Genomic DNA, 10,776 nt, shown 5'->3' with positions numbered 1-10,776 from the left:
AAAGTACTGCTGATGCACTAGTTACTGTATGTGAAGATGGGAGAGTGCTAAAAATGACATCAAAACTATCCTAGCATTAGAACAGTCATTAATAGACCATTAGGATTACATAAGACTACAGCCTCACTGCAAGAAACATTACTCATGAACCTGCAAAACATAAGATGTTTTTGAAAACATTTTAATGGATAAAGTTATTTACAGAAGTACAAGTAAATGTCACTGACTTCAAGGCACAGTTCTAAGCATTTAATTGCACTGAAACCTACTTTGAGGTTGCCAAAAAAAGACAGAACATAAAGCTGCGTACATAATCTAGCTTCAGATCAAAGAGTAAAATGAATAAAAAATAAACTGTACACGTATATAAAGATTCATTCTTTGACCACATTCTTTACTCTGCTGCCTCTTTTTTCTTCTTTTTCTTTTTCTTCTCAGACACCGGTGTTTCTGGGGTCTCTTCTGCTGGCTCTGGCTCAATGGTCTCAGTCTTTCGTTTCTTTTTCTTCTTGGCAGGAGTGTCTGTTTCCTCTGCTGCATTATCGCTGGCAGCAGCCTCCTCTGCCTGGACCGCAATCTCCTCAGATTTTCGCTTCTTTTTCTTCTTCGCTGGGGTGTCCCCTGCTCCGTTCTCTGCAGCAGGGCTCTCCGCCTCGACCTCCATCTCCTCATCTGCTTGCTTCTTTTTCACCACAGGGGTGTCTGCTTCTCCGTTCTCGGCCTGCAAAGAGGTAAAGAAAGGTAAGCGACAACATTGATTTGATTTTGTACCCCAAGCGAGCCTTAAATGCATAATATATCTTTTAAGTGGCTGCAGTGTCTGACTCACTTCAGCGATCAAGCCCATTGTTTGGGACCAGCCAATGGTTCGGAGTCAGGGTGATATAGCATGTCGTACACTGAGACAGGACCATGTGTGGGTCAAATCTCAAATCAAACACGCGTGGCCAGATACTACAATCAATGCTTACCTCAGTTTCACCGTTGGTGTCACCGTCTTGTAACTTCTTTTCACGCTTCCTGCGTTTCTTTTCCTTCTTCTCCATTTTCCGCTTGATCTCGGTTGCGACATCAGTGGCCTAAGACGAGGAAATAAAAGATTATATAATTACAAATCGGGGTGAAAACATCAAGGTTCTCTCTAGAATCATAATGCTGCATCAGGCTCATTAAATCATTTTTTACCCTCACGGTGAAGTCAGGGAAAGAATTGTCATCATTCACAGCATTGACAACTGAACTTAACCCTGATAACAAATTCATTTTAACAGACGTGTCATGTCGAGTATTTCCTGAGCTCACCTCTTTCACCGCCTCTTTCATGACATCCACATTCTTCCGTGGCACATCGCCCGTCTCGTAGAAAGACAAGCGCTCTTCCACCTGTTCACGCAGCTTGTCACCATACACACTTGTAGGTACCTCTGCAAGAAAAATATCAAAAATCAATCACAAAGCCTGTAGAGGATTACAGTAGTTTGAAATGCGCTGTGGCTTTGCTCAGGAATTAGCTTGTCACCACCAACCCGAGGGATGAATACTGTTGACGAAAAATATTAGCATCATTGCAATTGTGCCACACGGATTGTGAAGCCAACGCATTATTCCACTACTCACCAGAGAAACAGTCGATACGTGAGGCGATGGTGCACTTGTTGGCCAGGTATCTGGAGATGCGGCCTTTGTTCTTGGCAGCGGCGCGTCCGATGAAGGTGGAGTGGAAGATGAGCCCGTACTTGGGGGTGTTGCCTTTAGTCTTTAGGGCTCTGTGTGAGAAGACAGCTGACTTCACATACAGGATCAACAATTTAATAAAATAGGCACAAGTGGGAGTCTAAGCCTTGGGCAACAATGACATCTGTACCACTGATATTTTGAAGTGATGGGTGTAAAAGCATAGACCCAGAATCGGGTCAAATCAAATCTCTGGTTTAGGTACATTTTGTGGCAGCAGTTCAGGAAGTGCAGCTCTAGTCCAAACTGCACCCCTTAATGCATGTAGAACTGGTCTAACAATGACTGACCACCACCTAGTGGAGAAACTACTACATGCAAATTCCCATGCCACTTGGATGAGATGCTTTGCATCTATGCAAAAAGGACACCACATTTCTAATAACATGGACATTCCTGAAGTTTGAAATTAACTAGTTTGTCAGATGTTCTACCTCAGTGCTGTGAGTGGCTGCTCAGACTGTCGGGGTGCATTTTGGCGAGAGGGATCACTCCAGAGGAGACCTCAAGAGTTTAGTCTCCTCCAGTCACCCTGCTCTGCTCCTGCCCAGCCCTGCCATCACTGCAGCCACTTGTTTCCCCAGCAGGGAGTGGGTGCCCCAGTACCTGAACAGGGCCTTCTCTGCTCCCAGGATCTGGACGGTGGAGGCCGGGTACTTGGCCAGGTTGGTCAGACTGCCAGCGTGAGAGATCAGACGAGCTCCCACCTAGAGAAAAGAAGATGGCGTCAGTTTCACTGACAAAAAGAGCTCTAGCAGGGCTACCACTTAAGAATGGATTTGAGGACCATCAGTACACAATTTCTCAACACATAGATTCAGGGGATTGACAGATTTGGTATAACATCATTGGTCCGAGTGTAATGTATATACAAAAAACAGATTAAACTTACCACTTCTCCAATTAAGGCTGCTAGATTTGGAGCCACCTGGCTCATTTTGGAGCGCAGGTACTCCTGCAGCTCCAGCCGATATTCCGCCAGAGACACTACACGATTAGAGAATCTCTCTATGTTGATCAGGTCGATGGGAGAGATGTCCATACCTGGAGAAGAGAACAGATCAGGAGAAGGTGTTGAGCAGAGGGATACTACTACTCACCCATTTTGTGCAGCTTTAACTATTTAACATTGATAGTCTCAACTACAATGTGTGATTGTTTCTCCCGACAGGATCCGCAGCGAGGTTGTGTGCCTTCACTACAGGTTTATGAGAGATAATCTACTCTGCCCCCCTGTGTTGGTCACCAAGGACAAATATTGGTCCAGGGTGGGCAAATAGGGGGCACGGTGCAGTTTTAAGGCATAATTGTGCTTTTGCAGATCAGCAGGTGTTGTGCACAGAAGTGTTAAGATTACATTTGTATTTTAATGTTAATGTCTTAAGACAGAGATTGTTTACTGACCCATGGAGGAACGGGATGCTTCCAGGATGGCCTGAGCCTTGCCGGCATCCATCACCACTTCCTCTAGACTCTCCAGACTCTCCTCCGACAACTCCTTCCTGTTTCCGATGAGCTGAGCCATGCGGCAGTACATTGAGTTGTCTGACACGATCCTTATCAGCTCTGGGAAGTGGTAGCCATACCACTCACTGCAGACACAAAATAGAAAAGAAAACCCTTGTGAAGCCACTGTGTAATGTCAGAAGCACAACATTCATACAGGCAATTCAAAGTGCTTTACATATATAAAAGCAAGATAAGAGCACAAAGTGCATAAGAAAAACAAATATAAAAGTATAAGTTAAAAAAAATTAAGAGGATAATAAAAACAAAAGACAGTTAAGTATTTGATCAATTTAGACTAAGCTACTGGAGTTACCCTGCACTATACTCATTTCTAACAGTCTTCTGCACTTTCTTAATAGTCGTGTATCACAGCTGTTACCCTGCACTATATTCAGTTTTAACAGTTTTCTTCATCTCCTTGTATTTTTGTATCTGGTATATTTTTTTGTAAAATGTTAAATTAGCAGTACATTTATTGATTTAAACAAATATTTTTAATTTTTTCCCTCCAAAATAAACACCAACAATGTTGTGGCTCTGAAAGAAATAAAAATAAAATAAATAAAAAAAAGTCAGTTATCAGGTCAGCATATTCAAACACTGCTGCATTTCAAAAGGCCTTCCTCAGTTGTTCAGGGTTACATGGAGTTGTCAGCACAGAAACTCAGGGGATTGACAGATATTGAACATCATTACAACTGAGGAAACACCAACACAGACAGGAACTAAGTTAGGAAATCATCTTTACCTTCAGAAATGGCGTTCATGTACTTTATACTACCAACTTTTTTTACTGCCTTTTTACTAACATGTTTTGCACTATAGAACTGTGATGCTGGAAACTCTAATTTCCCTCGGGATTGATAAAGTTACTATCCATCTACCTATCTATCTAAACGCAGCCACGTTCTTGGAGAATGACTGCACATGTGAATAATGTCTCGATGTGTGATGGAGGGAACCTTACCGGACACGCATGGAGAAAGTGTTGATGTCTTTGTCCAGCTGATCCAACAGAGCGATGGACTGGATGATCATGTTGTCGACTCTGTTGACGTTGAACTTGACTTTAGCTCTGGAGTAGCTGTGGCCCAGACCCAGCTGTGCCTTGGAAGCGGCCAGGGCAGTCAGACCCTTCACTAGGGAGTGGAAGTGCAGACGCACACCTGACAGGAGAGATAGCAGATAGAAGGGTTTGTCTGAGTTTAGAGCAACAGCAGCAGAACAGCATGTGACCTGCAGCTGTTCAGATTTTCAGTATAAACCTTCATGAGTTTCAGGGTCACAAGATTGCATCAAAACAGGCCACATTGTTAAAATACTAGGATTATGTTCCAGTCATATGAACTGTACTTGTTCTCTATAGTCAAACAAAAAGTAAACAGGGTAAATAAATCAGATCCAAATGGTCTCCTCACCTCTGGCTATCTCTGCCACCACCCCTCCAGTCTGGATGGAAACAGTGAATTCTTCTTGTAAAGCTGCTCCAATCTTGGCATCTGAAACCCCCAATGTGGCTTTCTTCTTCCCAGAGAGGGGCAGATTTGTCTCTAGGAACAACTTCAGGTCAGCGTGAACCACACCTGCAAGTGAAAGAGGGGAGATTAGTCATCTATCCGTTTGTACTGGGTTTAAATTAAGCTTTGATTCTGCAGCACAGCCATTTGAAAGATGTGACACTGACTAATGTGACTTCTGATTATACAATCGGGTCAGCAGTATTTATTGATTTAAACAAATATTTTTTCCCCCCCCCGAAATAAACACCAACAATGTTGTGGCTCTCAAAGAAATAATTTTTTTTTTTTTTTTTAAAAGTCACAGTTATCAGGTCAGCATATTCAAACACTGCTGCATTTCAAAAGGCCTTCCTCAGTTGTTCAGGGTTACATGGAGTTGTCAGCACAGAAACTCAGGGGATTGACAGATATTGAACATCATTACAAACTGAGGAAACACCAACGCAGACAGGAACAAAGTTAGGAAATCATCTTTACCTTCAGAAATGGCGTTCATGTTCTCCAGAGCAGCCTGGGCCGACTTGAAGGGGAAGAAGGCAGCCAGGCTCACCATGCTGTTGAACTTTCCAATGCTCAGCACGCTCTCCTCCACCTGAAACACACACAGTTAACGTTATGTTTATTTATTTTGCACAATTTAAGACTATACAACATAACAAAAATAAATGAATGCAGGAAGTGGCAAAAAACCCACTGGGCTTATCTGAAGCCTCCACCCAGAGACAAAACAATATGACTAGATAGATAGATAGATAGATAGATAGATAGATAGATAGATAGATAGATAGATAGATAGATAGATAGATAGATAGATATCTATCTATATAGAGATATATATAGCTCTATATATAGATAGATCTATATCTATCTATATATATAGATCTATCTATATATAGGTATATATAGATAGATAGATATAGATATAGATCTATATATATCTATATATAGATCTATATCTATATAGATATATATATCTATATATTTAAGGATTTTATTTCAGCAACTTTAACAAATGTAATACATTTAAACAGTCACTGAAATGCTGTCCAAACACATTCACAGCCTATTTAAAAAAAATCTTTCTTAAATGTTCCTTTAAGCGACTTTTGACTGATTAATAGTTTATTGATAGATTTGAAAAGCTACTCTAGAATTTGGTCCCCTAAATCTTATCGAAAATCAACCTCTACTAGTGAGGAATTTAGGTGGCTCCGTCTGGAAAAGCAGATTAAAACAGCAGATAAAGGCTCGAGGACGGAGAAAAGACCCACCTGAGGCAGCAGCATGCCGATCTCCTCCACCTCTTTGACTGCGAACAGCGCGTAGCCGGACGCATGCTCATACAACACGTGCAACAGCACCTGAAGAAAAGGTAAATGCAACAGATTAAGATGCGAAACATACAACTATGGATGTATGGTCACATTTACTACAACAAACAATGTTAAGTGTGCTTCCAATCTCCACGTGGGAAAAGTAGCACCATCAAGCATTTAAATGCAATAATTATTCATACTGTTATTCTGACTTCAGTTTACTGATCCTAATACTTTAGGAGAACTTTTAAACAGATAATGCATATAGTGCACTTTAGGCAAGGTAAGTTTATGTATATAGCACATTTCATACACAGGCAATTCAAAGTGCTTTACATATATAAAAGCAAGATACGAGCACAAAGTGCATAAGATAAAAACGAATATAAAAGTATAAGTTAAAAAAAATTAAGAGGATAATAAAAACAAAAAGACAGTAAAGTGCAGTATTTGATCAATTTAGACTAAGCTACTGGAGTTACCCTGCACTATACTAATCTGTCTTCTGCACTTTCTTAATAGTCCTGTATCACAGCTGTTACCCTGCACTATATTCAGTTTTAACAGTTTTCTTCATCTCCTTGTATTTTTATATCTGGTATATTTTTTTGTAAAATGTTAAATTGCTAAACACTGCTGCATTTCAAAAGGCCTTCCTCAGTTGTTCAGGGTTACATGGGGTTGTCAGCACAGTAACTCAGTGGATTGACAGATATTGAACATCATTACAAACTGAGGAAACACCAACACACTACTAACTTTTTTTACTAACATGTTTTGCACTATAGAACTGTGATGCTGGAAACTTGAATTTCCCTCGGGATTAATAAAGTTACTATCCATCCACGTATCTATCTAAACGCAGCCACGTGTCGTCATGAACCCACGTGTTGACCTGGGCCCATGCGGGACAGAGCCAGGAAGCTAACTAGCATGCTAACTGCTAACATTAGCGCAAGAATACTACCTTTAAACAACAGACTGCATTAAAATAATTGGGTTTCAACTCTTTAACTGAGACTGATAAACATGATAATGTTTGTAGTTGCAGCCAAACTAGTTTAAATTAAAGAAAAACATCCTAATGACTAATGTTAGCAACATGGGAGGCTAACTAGCTCTGCGTAAAGGCCTCACATTACAAAACGTATAAAAAGAGACATTTCTGTTGTTAAATAGTCAGTAATTTTAAAGAGTCTTCAACTGTATCCTATAAAGATAAACTCTGTAATCACTAAACACCCATCGTGACTCTTCTCTTACCATAGTTAGTGAAATCTGTGCAGCAGCAGCAGCTCGTGTCTGCTCTGCTCCGTCACCTCAGAGGAAAGACTGAGGAGAGCACACGTTTCAGCTAAATGCCTCATGACTCAAATAACGCGAGATGAGTCAAACACCGCGAGACCAGCAGACAGAGAACTCTCTCCACCTGCTGGTTACAGACAGAGCATGCATGCATGTTACAGAGCAGCAAGTTACCATATTGAGGTAAAAATGAAATATTAAAGGATAAGTCTCGTGTTGATTGATATTTACGGTGGCAGGATGTGTATGTGGGACTGAGTCAAAATAAATAATGCTAATGAAGGAATATTCAAGATTCAAGAGTTTTATTTGTCACGTACTAATACAGGATGTGCAGTGAAATGTAAAGTTGGCAGTTCTCACGAGATTGTGCAAAACAACATCAACCTATACAAATATTTTAAAAATGTTGTAAAAATTGTAGAGACAATAGTTATATTTACAGTGAGAGGTGTCTATAGAAAATATGGAATATAAATATAAGCGAGTGAATAGAATAGTGATGAGTGTGTGTGTATGCTCTGTATTCAGCCCTATGTGTGTGTGTGTGTGTGGGTAAGGGGGGCAACATGTGGCGCTTGGTGAGCGCCCTGGAGAGGTCAGAGTTCACAGTTCTGATGGCCTGGGGAAAGAAACTCCGCCTCAGTCTCTCTGTTTTTCCAGCGTGGCTGCGGAGGCACCTGCCTGACCGCAGCAGCTGGAACAGTCCGATGTTTGGGTGGTGAGGAGGTGAATATGTCATCCAGTGCAATGGTGTGGCTCATTGATGTGTTCTTTTTTATACACATGGAGGTCTTATATTAGTCCAAGGTGACATCTTCAAATGTGTTGTTTTGTCCGACCCACAGTCCAAAAACCCAAAGATATACAATTAACTATCACGGCAGACAAAGAAAAACAGTCAATATTCACAATTTTGAAGCTGAACCACTGAATTTTGGTGTTTTCGCTTCAAAAAATTACTTAGCCCTAAAGGTTTAATCAATTATCGAAATAGTTTCAGCTCCATCTATGAGGAATAAACAATATCAGGCTTTGGCTACACAGACATAACTCTTTCTTGTTGCTTTTTCTTTTTATGGGATTTGTTGATTTATGACAAGAAAAATATATAACATTGCCAGACTGATCCTTGAAAGGGAAACTCCAAGTAGGGATGCACTGATCCGACTTTTTCAGTCCCGATACCAATAGCGATACCTGGGCTTTGGGTTTTAGCTGATACCGAGTACTGATCCGATACCAGTGTTTAATTAATAAGCTGTATGCCTCACTGTGTGGAATTGACTGGGATGATTTTTTTATGTGTAAGGCAACATCAGGCTTGACTTAAACAATGCTTTCCTAACTTTGTAAAACAAAATGTGACCGATAAATAAGTAGATATAAATTTAAAATAATAAATCATACACCAGCAACTTTTTAAAAAATCATCAAAATTAACAAGAATTACTATTCAACTGTAAACCTTTTTAATGCCGCGACAAGTTGGTCAAAACTTAATCAGGAATTAAAATAACCGTATATAATGTGTGTAGTATATTAACATAGAGCTTTATTGAATAGGTCGGCCCCATTGTCACCGATATCCGATCCAGCTATATGAGTCAGTATCGGCCCAGTATGTGAGCTGGTATCGGTATCGGTGCATCCCTAATTCCAATACAAATGCAGTCAGTAATCAGTAATTGTAACACATTTGAAGTGATTTTGGCTCCAACACTGTGTTTGAAATAAAATAATGACTATAAGGTTAAAGGGCTGATTAAAAACAAGTACAAGTGAATTCCATGAAAGTACAAACACATTATATAAAGAACTGAACATCAGGTGATGGAAAAATGTAACAAGATCTTGTGCGTCATTGTGGTACTTCAGAAGAGATACAGAGCTGTGCTCGTGTCCTTGAATTGCAATAAACCAGATACAATGGTGGGAATATTTTTAATAGTCCACTCCTGCAGAGTATTCTGACAACAGAATAAACCCGGACCGCAATAACATCTCCCCATCATGTAGGAAAACGGTTAAGTGTCATGTAGGAAAAAAGCACTGTTAAAGCTCTTTAGGGTCATGAGGTTTCCAAGGAACAGATGCATGCGGGTCTGTTTGTACACAAGTATAAATTCCTGGCAGGTCGTAAACGTCGCAATGTGTTGGATATTAGTTTAGAGCAGAGAATTTATGACAGACCTCTTTGGACAGATCGTCTCCTGGCTGCTATACACAGACACACACGCTCACAATTAAAGTCCCAGTATATTAATCACAATGATATTTTTCAGTATTTAAATAGGAGACGCATATTAAAGTCACATACAGATTTACCTCTCAATTAGTCTGTTTTAAGATAAGTTATGAACAAAGTAGTTTTATCTTCTTCCTGAGTTTGTTTGAAGGTTAAATTACTGCAAATGTCATATGTGATAAATATGAATATATGAGACTGAAAAGTGATTTATTTGTTCATCCAATTCGACAAATAATTCACATCAGACTTATTTAGTATGTGTAGAACATACTGTGTTTGTCCTGTAGCTCACACAAATATGGTGGTAGAAAGTAACTAAGTACATACTAAGTAGTAAGTACTCAAGTACTGTACTTAAGTAGTATTTTGAGGTATGTTTATTTTACTTGATAATTACCATTTTCAGCTTCTTTAAACTTCTACTCCACTATACCTTTCAGAAGCAAATATTGTACATTTGACTCCACTACATTTATTTACTAACTTTAGTTACTATTTACTTTTCTTGTTCAGATTAATAATACAAACATATATTCAACAAATAAATTAAGATGTAATATTATTGATTAAGATAAAACTTTATTGATCCCCGGGGGGAAATTTACAAGCTATTCAGCAGATAAACTTCATATAAAGTGATTGAAATAAGCTCCACCTTTACCAGCCTCTACGTTAAAGTGATGAACACATTAAAGCATGAATCATTATCATCCAATAATATAATATACATTATCCTGAAGTGGGCCATTCTGCATAATGAGAACTTTACTTTTTTTTTTACTTTAAGTATATTTTGATTTTGATTTGTTTTTTACTTTTACTGAAGTAAACATGACTTTTACTTGTAATATTTCTACACTGTGATATTGCTTCTTTTAATTATTTACTAGTCAACTTAAGACCAAAACGGGGGAGACAAACCAGGTGAATAGGGTATAACTAATAGATATACAATAGGTTTTTTGAAAATGTATGTTTAAGTATGCAAATGACGCATTATCCTATCAAATATGGGCCAATTTGCATACATTTCCAGAACAGAAATCTGAACATTGGATAAATCCAGGTTTAAAATTCTTGTTTAATTTTGTTGACACATTGGAGTCAAAGGTTTATACAGAGGGAATGTTAGATATCTCTT

The 10,776-nt window shown here is 39.2% G+C and overlaps 1 protein-coding gene and 1 non-coding gene across 2 annotated transcripts; both read right to left on the bottom strand.

Annotated features, from left to right (window-relative positions):
- Positions 1 to 165: 165 nt before the first annotated feature.
- Positions 166 to 7,430, bottom strand: nop56 (NOP56 ribonucleoprotein homolog). The gene is made up of 12 exons (XM_037769613.1): positions 7,343 to 7,430; positions 6,035 to 6,124; positions 5,241 to 5,355; positions 4,662 to 4,826; positions 4,211 to 4,409; positions 3,139 to 3,326; positions 2,627 to 2,778; positions 2,341 to 2,441; positions 1,618 to 1,766; positions 1,303 to 1,424; positions 972 to 1,079; positions 166 to 721 (listed from the first exon to the last, which is right to left on the bottom strand). The coding sequence occupies exons 1-12, from the start codon at positions 7,343 to 7,345 to the stop codon at positions 395 to 397; spliced, it is 1,719 nt and encodes a 572-aa protein (XP_037625541.1). The 5' UTR covers positions 7,346 to 7,430; the 3' UTR covers positions 166 to 394.
- Positions 1,158 to 1,225, bottom strand: LOC119499107. Its single transcript, XR_005209265.1, has one exon. It is a non-coding gene; the product is annotated as a small nucleolar RNA SNORD57 (small nucleolar RNA).
- Positions 7,431 to 10,776: the final 3,346 nt, after the last annotated feature.

The sequence above is a fragment of the Sebastes umbrosus genome, chromosome 1 (assembly GCF_015220745.1).
Source record: "Sebastes umbrosus isolate fSebUmb1 chromosome 1, fSebUmb1.pri, whole genome shotgun sequence".
NCBI lineage: Eukaryota > Metazoa > Chordata > Actinopteri > Perciformes > Sebastidae > Sebastes > Sebastes umbrosus.
Note: the sequence above shows the minus strand (reverse complement) of the source record. Positions and strands in the feature narration are given on the sequence as shown.

What these genes read in the sequence shown, in the direction of transcription:
- nop56 (XM_037769613.1), bottom strand. An exon ending in GCAGAGAAGGCCCTGTTCAG is followed by an intron (nt 1,767 to 2,340) that starts GTACTGGGGCAC and finishes CTTCTCACACAG; the next exon opens with AGCCCTAAAGACTAAAGGCA. An exon ending in ACGTATCGACTGTTTCTCTG is followed by an intron (nt 1,425 to 1,617) that starts GTGAGTAGTGGA and finishes TTTTTCTTGCAG; the next exon opens with AGGTACCTACAAGTGTGTAT.